This window comes from Somniosus microcephalus, chromosome 19 (genome assembly GCF_052327205.1).
Source record: "Somniosus microcephalus isolate GS21.2 chromosome 19, FLI_Smic_1.0, whole genome shotgun sequence".
NCBI lineage: Eukaryota > Metazoa > Chordata > Chondrichthyes > Squaliformes > Somniosidae > Somniosus > Somniosus microcephalus.
Window position 1 is genome coordinate 20,001,112 of NC_141005.1, and position 17,471 is coordinate 20,018,582.

The 17,471-nt window shown below is 42.1% G+C and overlaps 1 protein-coding gene across 2 annotated transcripts in view; it reads right to left on the reverse strand.

Moving 5' to 3' along the window:
* acacb (acetyl-CoA carboxylase beta) overlaps positions 1–17,471 on the reverse strand; it is a 147,549-nt gene that overhangs the window by 60,137 nt on the left and 69,941 nt on the right. Inside the window, exons 19-28 of one of the 2 annotated variants that reach the window (XM_085961309.1) lie at positions 17,226–17,372; positions 16,175–16,363; positions 14,534–14,634; positions 12,437–12,525; positions 11,027–11,151; positions 9,931–10,044; positions 8,355–8,468; positions 6,450–6,539; positions 5,307–5,425; positions 3,872–3,895 (exon numbers count right to left, since the gene is read on the reverse strand). In XM_085961309.1, coding sequence (XP_085817435.1) covers positions 3,872–3,895; positions 5,307–5,425; positions 6,450–6,539; positions 8,355–8,468; positions 9,931–10,044; positions 11,027–11,151; positions 12,437–12,525; positions 14,534–14,634; positions 16,175–16,363; positions 17,226–17,372 — 1,112 coding nt within the window. The remainder of the gene's footprint in view (positions 1–3,871; positions 3,896–5,306; positions 5,426–6,449; positions 6,540–8,354; positions 8,469–9,930; positions 10,045–11,026; positions 11,152–12,436; positions 12,526–14,533; positions 14,635–16,174; positions 16,364–17,225; positions 17,373–17,471) is intronic. The other variant, XM_085961310.1, reaches the window with a different exon arrangement.

Here is a 17,471-nt window from a genome sequence, read left to right on the forward strand (position 1 = left end):
CTAGCTTCAATGAACTGATCTATATTGGAATCAGACTAGTGCAGACTCATTTGCAAAAAGTTCTCAATTCCAGACTAATTACAGGAAACTTTGTGCTATCCGGCACAGACGGGACCGAGCTATTGCCGTTCCCTCAAAACTGCCGGACAAACCAGTGTTAATGTTGAAGCATACGGAGCTTTTCAGCTCCGTATCTGGCAACAAACACTGTTGCTTAGCAACAGCTTCTAAACAGTCGGCTGTACCTTGGAAGCGTCTGTCGCTTAGCAACAGCTTCAGAGAGACTTTGCAGAGCCTGACTGTTGAAAAAAAAGCCACGAGAAGAAAAAAAAGCCACGAGAAGAAAAAAAACCTAACAAAACGGCTCCTGATTTTTGCCGGTGGCTCGAGCTTGCCGGACATTTAGCCCCCGGATAACACAAAGTTTCCTGTAATGCCTTTCACTGCTCACACATTCCTATCCTGCTCCTATTTAATTGTACTAGCATGTTGACAATAGCTGATGGTATTTCCTGTTCCTTCGCACAATAGCTCAGAACACAAACACGTGAACCAAATCAAAAAGCTTAGAACGCGGAACAGTGGCACTTACCCATAATTCTTAACAGAGAAAAAGCGAGGAAACAGCAACCCTGCGTGGAAAGAAAAAGTGAGCACAGAGTGCTCTGAAAATGGGGAGAAATCTCGGACAACACCAGTAATTGAAATGTAAGAAAAAAAGGTCAACAATGTATAAGAATTGTATAACACTGATTGCAGTAGTGTATTTTTCCCTACAAACGGCAACCCCAAAATATTTAAAGCACGTTACTTGTTGCATTTTATCTAATTTCTTTAGAAACCTTGTATCCTTTAATATGTTATTATTGCTCCGCTCTTCAATTCTATAAAGGATATCAGTCATACAACATCAGCATGGTGAAGTTTCAGTTTTATAGTATGCCGATTGTACTTCACTTGTTTATTGGTTTGGGGTAGGAAAGAGAAGATATCAATTGCTAGTACTTGGGAATCTAGAAATAGCATAAAAAATGTAAGTTAGAGATCAGCCAGTTAAAAGCAAGTGCATTTTGTGGGATTTGGGGCGTACTCGCAAATCTCCTGAATGCACCGTACTCGAGACATTCCATAGTGCTAGAGCCAAGTCTTGATAAACGTGAATCACAGAACCCACTTTACAGAAAAGTTGAGAAGAGTACATGATAGGGCAAAAAGCCTGACAAACATTCCTCGTTCTGTTAAGACAATGAAAAGAGGGCCTTTTATGCAAGAAAGTTGTGATGATTTCATTGTGTTTTCATAAATTAGCTCCTGCACTGACACAATGATAGTCCACAAGGGCCAATGAAGCAATCCAATAAAAATAAAGGCGGCATATCCATTTTAAGTGCCCAGTTGACCAAACCAAAATATCTGGTTAAGAATGACCCAGCTGTGGTTATTATACTCAAACGTACTGGATCCAACAGTTGTCTTTTGCATTGCAACCCTCATTTTAAGGCTGCTGGGTGACTTTCATCTTTTAAATCTTGTTCACTAAATTTTAACAAGAAACTTTTACTCCAATAGATTTCTTTTTGAGGGGGTAAATTGGGGTTTATTGATCTTATATAAAAAGGAAAAAAATCAATTCTTCTAATTGGTTATGTAACTGAACCTTCCTTTCTTGTAATTCAGTATACTGTATTCGCTGCTCACGATGCGGTCTCCTCTGCATTGGGGAGACCAAACGCAGATTGGGTGACGGCTTTGCGGAACACCTCCGTTCAGTCCGTGAGCGTGACCCCAGGCTTCCGGTCGACTGTCACTTTAATTCTCTGCACCACTTCCACGCTGACCTCTCCGTTCTCCACCTCTTACACTGTTCCAATGAAGCTCAACGTAAGCTCGAGGAACAGCACCTCATCTTTCGATTAGGCACTTTACAGCCTTCCGGATTCAACATAGAGTTCAACAAATTCAGACCATAACCTCAGCCCCTATTTTTTTTTCTCACATGGCAACTGTTGATGATTCTGCCATTCCCATTTACAGCTCATCTAGACTCATCTTTTGTTTAACTTGTCCCATTACCATCTCCTCTTGCCTTGCACCATCATCCCTTTTGTCTTTTAATCTCTCCTGCCTTCCACCCTATCACAGACCTTCCCTTTTGTTCTTTCCTCCCCTCCCCCCTTTCCCTGCCCCTGCACTTGCTTAAAAACCTGTTACCTCTCTAACATTTTTCAGTTCTGACGAAGGGTCAGGTCATCGACCTGAAACGTTAACTCTGTTTCTCGCTCCACAGATGCTGCCTGACCTGCTGAGTATATCCAGCATTTTCGGTTTTCACTTCCTTTCTTGTTGTTGTATTTGGAGGTTAGGAGGAACAACTTGCATTAATATAGCACCTTTAATGTAAGTAAAACGTCCCACGGCACTTCATAGGAGTGTTATCGAACAAAATTTGGCAGCAAGCCACATAAGGAGATATTAGGACAGGTGACAAGAGGTAGGTTTTAAGGAGGAGATAGAGGTAGAGGAGGAGGAGGGGTTTAGGGAGGGAATTCCAGACCTACATACTCTTCCTCCTTCATCACTGCTGAAATCAAATCCCAATTGCAGTCTCCAACTTTAATTTTCCCAGAATCTCAAACCTCCAGAATTTCTTACCTCCTACAGACTTTTAAAAATGAAAGCTTGTCACCTAACCACTAATCCTGGAATGATCTCATTCTTTCTCTCACTCTTTTTGATGCTGGTTGCGTCCTGTTCTAGGCCATTCAGCTAGGTTTCTCAAAAAAAGTGGAAGATATCACTCTTCGCCACAAACAAGTTGAAAACTGCGGTTCTAAAATTGTTGGAGTGCAATTTCGGGAAAATTATTGCAAATGTGAGATGGCATGCACGTTTGAAATTTTGGCATACATTATATAAGCGTTTGCAGATTGAATCTTGCAATCTTCTAGGAGGTAGGGAGGGTTTGATCCAAACTGGGTTAAAATTTACCAACTCCTAATTTCACTTTGTGCCAGAAAACATATAAAGTGAAGGACTTTTAACACTGGCAATATATAAATCAACAATAATCCATTTACTGACATGGTTTACTAACATAGATGAATAAGAGGTAATGGAGATGGGAGAACAAATTTCAATGAAGGACTTAATGGTGTTTATCTCAACCGTTAGTATAAAGAGCTGGAGAAAAAACACTCAGCTTGTAGACGTGGTTTATGGACTCTAGTTACTTGTACACTTATTGGCAATACAAAAATGAATTGCATGTCATTTCTATTCCTGACATGCTCCACTAATTTGTATTAATTTTAATACAATTTTTATGGGGTGGGGAGAGTGGCGTATTTTTTATAATATTTAGAGGTGAAGGATACCAGTGCAAGTGAATGAAACATTTTGTATTTCTTGCACCCACTGTCAGTATTAAGCTCTCTCAGGTCACGTGCAATACGGGTGGAATGCCGAGTGAATTTCCCTCTATACTACCCAACAATGCCCCTTAGTCTAAAAGAGCTAGCACTAAATTGGCAAATTATGGGCAGTTTTACTTTTTCTATCAACACAAATAAAAACATAGCTCAGCTCAGTTACTTTATTAATTTATTTCCATATTTGTTAGAGAAAGTAATCCCATCACATCCCACATAATCCAGATGTGGTCTGTTTGAATCCACCCAATTCAACTTGGTTCAGGGCCGGTGATAGTTATGCTCAAGAATGGCACAGTCAATCTGGGTTGACTTTTTGGGCCTCAGTTTCTGCACTCCCCTAACTTTTCACCAATTGGGTTAGTTATTCACCATTTGCAAGACAGCATTCTTTTCTTTTGATCTTTAGGGTCATGCAATAAATAGACGAGACTGTACTCTACCTGCATGGGTTAGGATCACTTCCTCTGAAATTGAACATTTAACACACAAAAAGGTAAGCGACTTGGCAACTGTACTTACAATCAATCACTTCACCCAATAATGCACAATAAGTATACCATTCAGTAAATAAAGATACCATTCAGTGCATGAGCCTGTAAAATGTTGAAGAATTTCTTTTTTTTTTTAAACTGACGTGTTGTACTCCAATATCTCAGAGGTTATGTGCAATGTGCAGCGTTGATCGACACCACAAAGGCCTGGCAGGTCAGTTCGATCACCAGTCCGTGCCTTGGGGGGGGGGGGGGGGGGGGTTTGCTATAATTAACTTCAAAGCCCGTGTGTTTTGGAGTGGGGGGGGATATCAGCTACCATCCAATGACTCCTGTTGCAAAGGTAATTTGTGTGGATATGAGGCAAGACCACGATCGGACACGGTTCGAATGCGCGCCCCCCCCCCCCCCCCCATCCCCCACTTCAGTTGAATATCCAGTCTAGTCTCAGACAAAAACAGTAGCTGATAGGACATACGGGGCATGTGGGACCACACCTCAGCATGAGGCAATGCCAGATGAGGAGGGGAGAAAAATGAAGGCGTTCTAAAAAGTAAACTGATCAATAATAGCACAGGTACATGTCAGGCTATGTAACTTTGAAATGCTAAGTAACAATCTGCCCCAACACGGAGGGTCTTACAGCATGCTCCTTCAACCGCAACTACCGGATCACTTAACCATAATTCAGAATGGCAAGAAATAAAAGCTTTTCTCTTTAATCATTTTTACATGAAAACTATAGCAGGCAATGAATTAGCGGGATACAAATCTATCTTTGGGTTTAGATAAATTTCAGCCTAAAAGTTCAGACCTAGATATGGAAAGGTTCAGTCTTGGTACCTATTTTAATTCAAAACTCCAACAACACTGGCTGATCAACTATGCATTGAGTAGCAACATATCTGGGCAACTGAATGAAACACTTTTTGGAATATTATAATTCTTAAGTAGATGAATGCTCAAGGAGGAAAAGATTAAGAGGTTAACTGAGGTTTTTGTGTTCCACAATCTCCAGTATATTTGTTATTATGGATGCTTTCCTATCCTTTCATATTTTAAAAAAGGAAATATATATTTTGTCGTCCGTCCAGATTTCCTCAACCCCCCACCGCAATAAAGAGAAACTTCAGTAGATAGAACATTGAATTGTGTAGTTACGTATTGCTGTTCTCAAACACTGTGAATGCTATGCTCAAGTACAGGACATGGATAGGATACATATTCCCCAGCAACAAATTGAGCGCAGCCAAAGCAGGCAAAACATTTTTGGTTCAAGTAAAGCTCAAGAGACCCAGAACAAACAGCATCTGAAAAGGACTAGAACAATGCACACACACACACACAGTTTATCATGCAGAGTTCAGTTTAAACCTGGCAGTACCTGTTTGGATGCGACGAAGGAAGCATAAACTGGAAGTCCACCACACAAATGCCATTGTGCAGCTGATGGTGTTGTACGCTGTTGAGCTCGTAGGCAATGTATGCTCTCCGCACATATACCTTAAAGAAAGGGAAAGTATTTCCGTCATCTGGTAAATTGAAGGTTCAGCATCAAACCACAAATCTCTCCAAGAGATAGGACTGAAGCAAGAGTGTGAAGACTCGAGAACAAAGAGCTCATGAACTGCCAATTTGGAGGAAGCCATCAGCCTATCAGAGGGGTGAAAGGAACACTTATATTGTAACATGATGGGGGACAAAAACAATCAAGATACTGTTGTGGTTTCCTCAAAACGGAGTTGTCTTATAAATGAGAGTTACTGGGGCTTTCCCAATGGCTCAATGTACAGACCAGTCCCATAACTAGTCAGTGCTGAGTTATCTGATCAGAGCCAGAATGAGAGTGGTGGTGGAAAGTGAGGTTGGTTAAAGAGGGGGGGGTTGAGAAAACTATGAGGCTCTCCTTTCTAAGCACTATCTAATGTGTGGGTGATGCCCCTGTGGTTGAATAGCCTGTTAACACTCGCTATTTAGGCACTGTAAGATATAGCCTAGAATGCCTATACATGCTTCAGGATAACAAGGCTGTTAAGCGACAAATACAAAAATTAAGGGATCACGAGTGGTGGGAATTGGTCTAGAATGTGGGAACACACCCATGGTATTGAATAATCTCCACGTGCTTTGTAATAGTGCAAGCGATTGTATTAATTGTTTTCATTATCTTGGTATGTTGGCTTAAGTGTATAATGCATCGATTGTCATGGCAAATGTATAACTATGAATTAGCATCATTGATTAAGTAATGAGGGATTAAGGTGGGGAGTCTGTAACGATTTAGAAATTGACATCTTTTGCTTGGAATCTATTATAGCACACAATGAAAATGGTCACTTGGGTGACAGTCCAGAGGACCACTCCTGGAATCACACAACAGCAACAGTCAGTAGACATAAGGGAAGAAAATTTGAGTTTTTTCTTTCAATTTAAGTAAAAAAAGGGATGAAAAGCAAATGAAAGAATAAAATCCATAGTTGATTCAATATCACATCTGAACCATATGTTCAGTAAATGATGAATTTACCTCAAGAGCTGCCATCCGTACCACCTGGTTGACATGATAGAAGAAACTGGGCAGGACATCAAAGATGGAGGTCTCCGAGAGGATCAATTTCTAAAACCAAACAATAAAATCAGTGTCTAGTCCACTAATCGCTGCTTGGCCCATCACAAAAATGTACAAAACTTCAAATATTCAGAATTTTAAAACTACATTGTACTCTTCATGCTCTAAAAGATCCTCGCATGTTTTAATTGCATAAGTAGTCATGCAGAACAGCAAATATGCATTAGTCACAGCAGAGCAACTACATTATGGGCAAGAAATTATTGATATAATGCACCACAAAATGCAAAAATCCCCATCAGGGCTGATTGACTAAAGTCAGCAGGGTGCCAGGAAATCAGGCACAAAAACACCAGTTTCAGGCCAATTGTCTTGTGTCATCTCCTAATTGATAATACAAGATTATAACGATGAGGAAGGCCATTCAGCCCATCTTAAATTATCTATCAAGAGAGATCCTAACATCCCTTATTTGTCACATCGAATTGTATCTTCAATGATTCCAGGGTTTTTGGCCCTCTACTCTATTTGCAAGTTTATTCCCCACGTTGGCCACTGTGTGAAAGAATAATTTCTTGATACAAAAGCAAAATACTGCGGATGCTGGAAATCTGAAATAAAAAACAGAAAATGCTGGAAATACTCAGGTGTGGAGGGAGAAACAGAGTTAACATTTCAGGTTGATGACCTTTCATCAGAACTGGAAAATGTTAGAGCTATAAACAGGTTTTAAGCAAGTGCAGAGGCAGGGAAAGAGGGGAGAGGAGGAAAGAACAAAAGGGATGGTCTGTGATAGGGTGGAAGGCAGGAGAGATTCAATGACGAAAGGTATGATTGTACAAAGCAAAAGGAGGTGGTAATGGGACAAGAAACAAAAGATGGGTCTAGAAGAGGCATAAATCGGAATGGCAGAATCATCCACAGCTGCTGTCTGGAAAAAATGGAGGCAGAGGTTATGATCTGAAATTGTTGAATTTGATGTTGGGTCCAGAAGGCTGTAAATTGGCTAATCGAAAGATGAGGTGCTGTTCCTCGAGCTTACGTTGAGCTTTGTTGGAACAGTGCAAGAGGCTGAGGACAGAGAGATCACAGTGGGAGTGGAGTGGAGACTTAAAGTGACAGGCGACCGAATTTCTTGACATCAATCCTAAAATTACCTTTTACTAATTTGAACCCTCGTTAATTTAAAGTAAAATTTCTGGTTAACCATTTCTATATCCTGTGTGTGTGGTAGTTTTCTCCTCAACTTTTGGTTTTCTTAGGCCACGCATCATTCCTTTCCAAGAGGGTAGGTGCGAAAGCACCATGCTCCCAGTCCTCTAAACTATCGCATGCAAGACAGCAGCCTCAGGATAACGATCCCTCCCTATGGGAAAATGCCCAGCCTCTGCCACAGCAGTGAAGCTGGGATAGGAATCTAGGACCCACCACTGTTGTACATTAACACACCACGACACCACCCTGCTGATACCTTTCCGTGGTGAGTAGAGGGGATGGAATACAATTGGGAATTCTTTACCCCTTTCCCAATCAAAAGAGGCCCACCGGAAAGGATATACGACAGTTCAACCCACTATACAATGGACAAAGTCACAATACCAGTGTTGTTTCAATACAATCTTCTCAACTGTTTAAAGATGGAATAACTAGCACGGTGGCGTAACACACTGGATTCATTAATGTAATAAGACATCAGCCTGGGAGTGATTTGTTGGTGGGTGGGGTTATTCTCTGAAGCATTCGTACATGAGCTACACATTAATCGAAAAGATCTTGTGGTTGCCTGAAAAGACTAATTATGCCAGGAAAGCAGCCTATTGGCCAAGTCGCAATAGAAACATAATGCTATAGTCATGGACGCACCTTTAGATTATCGGGACAGAACTGGTGCCCATACATATCGATAGAAGACAGGAAGAGGGACTCCACCTGATTATGCCGCAGTTCATAGGAGGGCAAGTGCGACGCAATCAGAACCTAAAAACATTAAAGAAACGTTATATCAGAATGAAGCTGTGTAGATGATCTCAGCCAAAGTCACAGTGGGATACTAGAATTCATCCAAGTATAGATGGCCAGGAAACTAGAATTCATCCAAGTATAGATGAGCTGGTGACAGAGGTACAAAATGACCAAGGTTCGCATGCTGAGGACTCCAGTAATCTCTGCTGGAAGTTCATATGCATGGATGTCAGGCAAGAATGATGTGTGATGGTCCACATGATTGAATAATCTGCCTATGCTCACTGTCCAGGATGATAGATGCAAAATGGTTGCTTGAGTAAGATACATTTGGAACTTTATCACCGTTTGAGTCTCTGGCCTCAGGAGAGGAAGGCTAGTGGAGCATGAAACAGTAACTGCTGTATTCCTCTACCCAGGATCCAGAGAAAATTACTCAAACAAACCTTTCCCGAACAATCTCACTGCCACCAATAAGCAGAACAATTAAAACAAACCAAATTAGAACAGACCCAAAAATTACTGCCATGACAACAGGCATTGCCTCCAAAAAAAATGACCTCCGCAAGATGAATGGGGATGTATCGAGGCTTGATGTCTGCCCTGCTCACTTCATGACCCAAGCTGGATCAAGCAGGAAAGCTGGGGGACAGGGGGAGGAAATCAGAGCTAAGAATCACACCTGGGCAGTTTTTGGTGTATTCTTATTGCTAGTTACAGGTAACAGTGACATCAGCCAGGGAAGGAACTGTGTACCCACCATCTTGGCAACAGATGTTGAGATAGACAAAGAAAGGGATACAAATACAAAATGTGGAAACGTACACAAATTCTCCCATTAAAAAATGTAATTGAAAGCATTTTTTTTTTATCACCTCAATTTTCTTTTCAAAAAAGGAGTTCAAAGACTTCTATTTTCTCTTCAATCCTCAGTGTCCCCACACCATGCACTTTTTGCGGCTGATCTGTCCAGAGTCCTCTGACCATGCTACGCTGAAGTGGCGACTGGGAAGCACATTACAAGGTTCCAAAAAGTAACTCTGATAGTCCCTCCCCACTTCCATGGGGAACTGTGTGGCCTTGAACAGCCCTCTCTGAAAGTGTAGCTTAGATCAGTAAAATGGGGAATTGAACTGGTGCTACCATGGCATCAACACACTTGTGTACCCCATCTGGTTTCATTTATTTCCCATTTTCTGACATATACACATTGAAAATATTTGTGCGCATTAAAACATAACACACATTAGAGACTCTCTGGATAAGTTATTTATCTGACTAGCAGGCCATACATCACAAAGTACTTCCAATGGGTTCCTCACAAGCTGTCTTTTTTTTTATTTAAAACAAATGTCCCTCTTCTACTTTCTTGGTTTGCTATAGTTTGAAGGCCGACTCCTGTACTGCCACGATTTCCTTATTTTTTGGGGTATACTAAGAGCCATTTTATCTGTTTCCCAGCTGTGCAGGTTCTCACCTGCCGGGATCGCAGTGCCACCTTGGAGTTCTCCATTCTGCTGAGTTGTGTTAGTTCAGTTAAAATCACCATCAGCTCATCTGTCAGTGTGGGATCTCGCGAACAAAGCTGATCCTAAATCAAGTGAAATAAAATGGATCATGTACAATTGCTCTCCAACTGAGCATAGGTACAAATCAAATCAAGTTACTCAGTTATCAATATATCACAACTACAAATGTTCCACAAATTGCTTGTAGCACCCTTGTTAATAATTGCCCAAGCGCCCCAATGGCTCAATAGCTCCAATGAGTCCTGCACACTAAGGAGGACCCAGGTTCGAAATTTGGTCTGTCCTGATCTAGCTGGTCTTATCTGGGACAGCAGTAAGAGGGCTAAAATTGTCAATAATTCCCCTGGGCTAAGGGAGTGGGGGGGGGGGGGGGGGGGGGTGGTGGGGAGCCAGGTTACCCCTCCCTGACTGCATTTCAATAACTTCGGTCAGGAAATGTGCATGTCTGGACGTCAGGTGAGGGTAGGACTTCCTTCAAAAGGAGGGGGGAACAAAATTGGAAACTACATAGAAAAACATCTCTTAGGCAGGACTTTCCATTACTAGTCTATTGATGTACTATAGTGATCCACAGACATTACAGAGAGTACATGATTCAGTACAAGTAGGATATGTGCATCCTTTAGGGGATGCAACCTGGGATCACCAAACCAGCAATTTCTAATGTCCAGTACCCATTGTAGAAATGGTATTTAATTTCTTTATTTTTTAGCAAAATTAAGTACTACTTCATTTTTTCTGTTGATTTGACTTATATATGCACACAGGGGAAGTACTGGATATAAGGCAGCAAAATATGCAATATCTAGGGAAAGTCTGATTATCTGGTCACTGGCAATAACCCACAAAACGTCCAAAGTTTTCATGGATTTTCAAGAATAGGTCAAAAGATTTTAGTGGATGTCAAATTGAAAAAATAAGTCTACAGTATTTAGACAGATTTCACACCAAGGGACATCCGTGTCTCTTGGTCAGGGAACCTGCACACAGAACTAAGGACATGGATAAGCCGTACTCAAGTTCTGCTTGTTTTACAGTACTCACAATTAACATGATGACTAGGAGGTTCTTCTTGGCCACCTGTGCATGAGAGAAGATGCAGTCAAGTACCGGTGTCATGTCAGGTTTGTACTGTTCCCTCAAGTTGATCACACACTTGTCATAATGAGCTGGAAAATGGAGCATTTGAAAACTCGACATTACTGTATAGCACAATAAAATCAAGTTACATGATGTGAGAACACTTTAAACCCAGCTCACACTGATTTTTCTTTAAGTTATGATTTCTCCTCCTAAAATGGTTCCAAATGTTCAGAATGAGACAAAAGCCTGTTGGAGAACTGCCATGTTCAGAACACCCTCCCATTCTTTCCCATAATGTTTGATGCATAGTTTTACTTAATGCCTTAAAAGATCATCCTAATCACAGCTTTATAGATACTTTATTACAAGTGCATGCCTTAATGATATAGTGCATTGCTGTACCAATGGGTTCATCCATGGATTGGTACAATTCAGGTTAGCACCTGATACTTCACGAAGAGGTTGTCAAATCTGAATGAGTCAGTGAGATGAAAGGACTGAGAAGAGCCGGTAGCAAGAAGGAGAGATGTAAATGGAGGCCAGATTCACCCCGGCTTGTCCTTATGCAGTTCCCAATGTCTAGCTCCAGAGCAACACTGGCAGAACTCCCAGCTCACCTCCTTATCACAGAATCACAGAAACCCCACAGTGCAGATAGAGGCCATTTCGGCCCATCGAGCCTGCACCGACACATATCCCACCCGATCCCCGTAACCCCACGTATTTAATCCCCCTAACACTAAGGGTCAATTTTTATCATAGCCTATCAACCTAACCCGCACATCTTTGGACTGTGGGAGGAAACCGGAGCACCCGGAGGAAACCCACGCAAACACGGGGAGAATGTGCAAACTCCACACAGACAGTCGCCCGAGGCCGGATTCGAACCCGGGTCCCTGGCGCTGTGAGGCAACAGTGCTAACCACTATGCCACCGTGCTGCCCAAAGAACGGCACATTATTGGAATGGGGAATTGGAGAGGAGGGATCTAAATGCTCAATAAATTTTAATTTGAGTAAATATATACAGATTAAAAAGTTTGGTAAAAATGTAACATAAACAGAGAATGCTAGAGGGACTCAGATGATCAGTCAGCAGAGAAGAGGCAGGCTAACTTTCTGGTGAATAACTCTCATCAGACTGGACTTAGGTCAAGTAGGAGAGAGGAGGGCAAACATGTGGGCAAAGCACCTATGGGACATTTGCCAATTATAACAAGTGATGTACGGATTCAGTCTGGAATTAGGAAAGCTTCAGGAAACCACACGTTCACCAGTCACCTGCCCGAGGAGGCCCTGAAGCCAAGGAGTGTGGGGTCGGCCCTTGGTTTTATTTTAAATTTTAAAAACAAACTACTTTTTTTTTTTTTACCTTGCTGGAACTGTGTTTCCACACTCAGATACCTCCTCAACAGGTCTAGGACAACAGATTTCATGTGCCCACGAATCCCACTTCGATAGCTGACAGAGAAGAGGAAGAAAACTAAGTTTATGTTTTTCGTAGTAATGGGAACCTGATGAAACTGCTGCGGGTCAGAGTCCTAGGCTACCCATAGAACAGAAGGGGTTTGGCCAGGACTCAGCCAAACAGTTAGGTACAGAAATAAATACACCTGGCAGTGAGTTACAGGCTGGAATCGAATAGCGGTTCACGCCTGACTAATTGAAGCTTCAATGTTCATGGTAATCTCGTATCTCACAGACCAAAGATCCAGCAATGAGTAATGACTGGATTCATTTATTTTACTGCGAAACTTTCAACAAGTGTTAAAGATGCTTGCATAAAATTAATTAAACCACCAGAATATCATTACAGTTATCAACTTTTCTCAGTCTATTAAGATCCCTGTTTCCATTCAGTTTCCAGACCTCTGAAAGCCATGCTATTTGATATGTTTTTCCACCAGTTACCCCATCCACTGTCCAAATCCCCCTTTTCCATTATGACAGCATATTCCAGCAGACGTAGAGCATCCTGGTTACTGTAACAAACCGAATTTGGCAAGAGGAAGACTGGTTGTGGTAATTTGAAATAGGTTAAATATTTTGATATAAAATACCAATCTGTAATATATAAGTTTAGTCTTCAAAGAACAGGGAGTACCTCTAACAGAGAATGGCAGGGGGGGGGGGGGTGGGGGAGAAAGAGATGGGGAAATAGTGGGGAGCCACACAGTTTACCTTACTCAACACAAGCCAGCATGGATCTTTACTCCTTGCCTCAGGATATTTTTTTCCAGCCATAGAAAAGGCAAAAAAAAAGTAAGCGTTAGGAGAAACATTTTGGCCCTAATTTTGCGGTCAGCGGCGAAGGGGCGGTGCTCGCCGCTGACCTCGAAGAAAGCTGCCCACAAAAATTTAGTGGGCTCTGTGGCGTCGATTTCCCCATTCCGATGTCAGTTTCAATCTGGCGCCATCTTTAGGGGTTCTGTGACATCCAGGAACAATGAAGTCATCAAGCAGGCTGAGCAGCCAATCAGACTGAAGAATTCTCAGACAGCAAACCAGGAAGTAAAAAGCACTGATTATCATTCACTTTTTTAATCATTTTACAGAAAACGGAAGAGAGATTGGCACATATACATGGGATGAAGGTAGAAGCTGAAAAATTATAAACAAACTTTAAAGTAATAAAATAAAAAATAATTTTTATTTAAAAAATCTATGGAGTTTTTAATCATGGACTGACACTCCACTTATAAAATTAGTTTTTCAGGGTCAGAGAGGTTGTTCAGCAGTAATTATGGCTTAGTACGCTGTTAAAAACTCAGTTACACCTCATTCAACAAGGCTTAACTTTTTCAATGGTTTTTACAGCGAGAATAGTATGTAAAAAGTTGAAGTTCATGTCAAATCACTGATTCTGTGTTGATTGCATCTGCGAAGACTGCAACAGCGCACCCTGTGGAGGAGCTGGGTATCACGGACACCAACTCCCGGATTTCCACGTTTAACTATGCATGTGATGACGCCAGAATTTGCTGTCAGTTTTACACAGTAATGGCGGCAAGCGCCGACAGTTTCGTTGTCATTACAAGCGCAAATTCTGGGCCATTAGCTCCCACAAAGGACAAATTGGTAGCAAACTAGAAAAATGACTGCTAAGGAAAATAACCAAGAACGAGATCAGAAAGTACGCAAAAAACGTGCTTAAAGGACAGCAGCTAAAAGTCACACTGTGCACGAGATCCCAGACTGCCTTATGAACAACGCCACAGGAGATCAACTACTACAGCATAATTATGGAGATATGGGAATGGGTTGCAGGCTGGTATCTAATCAAAGGGTTCAGATGGTATCTGTACATTATAATACAAAACTGGGAGTGGCTACTCTAAAAGAGGTTCAGGTGATGTCAAAATGTTCAAGCCGTTTAATACAGTTACTAATCCTTCACAGGAGGCCGATGCTTTGTAATCACTCACAAAATTACATTGAGCAGTGTTATGATATAGAATTCGATACTCACCGCTGCACCAACTGGACGATGCTCTGTGTGTTCATAAAGAAGACTTCTCTGTCTGCTTTCCGCTGAAGGGTGGCTGCATGACTATCCAGGATGTTTGCAACCTTAAATAAAAAAAGTGTCGGTGGAGCCAAGATGAAAGGGCAGGTACAGTAACCAGGTGGTACTGAACTGGTCACCCAGAAATTGCGAGTTCAAATGAAATTGGAATCAGCAAATCTAGTAATATGTGCGGGGTGGCACCAGAAAAAAGGCATAAAAGCTTCTAGATGGTTGTAAAAGCCCAACTGGCTCACTAAGGTCCATCAAGGAAGGGAGTCTACCACCCCTACCCAGTCTGATCTACATATGACTCCAATCTCAATACCTGATTGAGAATCAATGCCCTCTATAGTGGCCTAGCAAGCCACCCAGTCTGTAAACAACGTTATAAAGTTAAATAATTAGTAGAAAATCAGACGGACCTATCGGCAACGACCCAGGCATCTCATCAGGATAAGACTAAGGCAATCGCAGCACAGTCTACCCTCCAAAGTTCTCCTCACCAAAATCTGGGGACTGGTGCCCAAGTTGGGAGAGATATCCCACAGATTAGTTAAGCAACAGCCTAACATAGTCATGCGCATATAATTATATCTAACATTTCCAAACTCCTGTATCACCAGCCCTCAGAAGTCCTGTCCCACCAGCAGGATACATCCACCAGAAGTGGGGGCACAATGATACACAGTCAGTCGGAGTGGGAGTCCTCAACATTAACTTCAGACCCTATTAAATCTCACGGCTTCTGGTCAAACAAGATGATCGAAAATTCCTGGTGATTACTACCTACCACCCCCTCCACAAAAATGACAAATCAGTACTCCTCCATGTTGAGCATCACTTGGAGAAAGGTCGGAGGGATGCAGGAGCACAGAATGTACTCTGGGTGGGAGATTTCAATGTCCACCACTAAGTGGCTCGGTCATACCACCAGTAATGAGTCCTGATGGACATAACCGCTAGACCGCATCCGAGTCAAAATGGTGAAGGAACCAACACGAGGAAGTAACCTACTTGACCTTGTCCTCGCCAATCTACCTGTAACATGTACATCTGTCCACGAGGGCAGTGGTAGAAGTGACCACCACACAGTCCTTGAAGATAAAATGTCTCCATGGTGAGGAAATCCTCCAATGTATGGTGAGGCACGACCACCCTGCTAAGTAGGACAGACTGAAGACAGAACTAGCAGCCTAAAACCAAGTGTCCATGAAGCACTGCGGGCCATTAGCAGAGCTGTAACCACAATCTGTAACCTCAAAGCCCAGCACATTGCTCACTCCTTGATCACCATCAACCCAGGAAACCAATCCGGATTCAACACAGACGGTAGATGAGTGTGCCAGGAGCAGCAGCAGGCATACCTTAGAATGAGGTACGAACCTGCTGAAGACATCTAGGAACTGGATTCCTGCTCATCCCCCTGGGGGAGGAAAGGTGCACTGTCAGGGGCAAATGGGCCAACCCATTCTTGTTTCAAAAGTTATTTTTATCCCCGAAAATGATTTTGAACATTAAAAAAAATAGTATGATATCTGTTTCTCTGACAATCTGACTATAATTCACAGTTTTCTCATGGGCACACAACTGTAACTGGCTTACCTGCTGGCTGGGGAACTGACAGAGCACAGAAGTGATGTTACTAGCATACTGGGCTATCACTTTCCGAATGGCCTTCTCCACACTCGCAGGAATTCTGCCCGAGACGCTGGTCATAATGTCTTGCAACTCAAGAAGGGGTAGCGAAGGGTCTCTGAGAGTCATCATTAGCGTTGTGATCCATTTTTTAACCTATGGTGGGCAAGGGGGAGTGGAATTGAAAGAGCCAAGTTAGCACAAGCATTCCTTGAAGTCAGTATAAGACATCAGGGTACACAGACAGCCAGACATAAACTATACTGGTTCTACCTTAGTACAAGGTAAATTGGATGAGGGATGAGCTTATTTGCAAATGGTCAACTAATATAAAGAAACACCCCAAGGTGCTGCACAAATAGAAATAGAGGAATGGATGCTGAGCCATGGAATGAGAGATAGGAGGGGGTGACTGAAAATCTGGTCAAAAGATGGGCCTTCACAATGTTTTAAAAGGTGGAGATAGAAGTGTAGAGGTAATGGGGTTTAGGAAGGTAGCTCAAGGGGCCTTACCTTGCTGGTAGAATTGGATCTGAGTAACACAATACTAAAAGCATAAAAGCCCTGCAGCTTTTTACTAGGGGGTCAGGTGCAGTCATTTTATATTGCTCTTGAGATAACGCAGTGAGTGACTCGCATTTGATTTCTCCTCCCTAATTGGAACCCGAGATTCCATGACACAGATTGTGTGCTTTGAATGCCCATGCCATACACGATTATGAAAAAAAAATCTGCAGCACAAAAAAAAAATGCACATACTATTTTGGGGGGAGGCATATGGGGGAAAAGATAAGTCCAAACAGGCTAGATAAGTACCAGTTTGGCACAGTTCAACACAACCTAAGGATTAAGACACTCCTACATTTCAGGTTTTATTTGATGTTTAAATCTACCTGCAGAACATAACAGGAAGGAAATGGCCTAATCCTTCCAATTAGTTAATAAGTGTGTAGATATTAAGACTGATCATAAAAAGAGAGAGAGGAAGAGGTTGCGCTGTTCTAACTCTACCACTTACCTTACTACTGAAGTAGGGTTCAGGCAAGCAGTAACCATTCATGACATTGACCAGATTCTCCAGCACACTGTGAAAGACCTGATGTAGTTTCTCACCAACAATGGCTAGCGACTGCTGTGGCACAAAGACTCCCGTGTGCAAGTGGGCCTAGAGAATGAGATCCAGAAGAGCAATGATGCACTTGTTAATATTTAAAATATAGGCGCTCCACATAGCTTGCTATTAGTGTGCTTTTCCTGGGTTCAG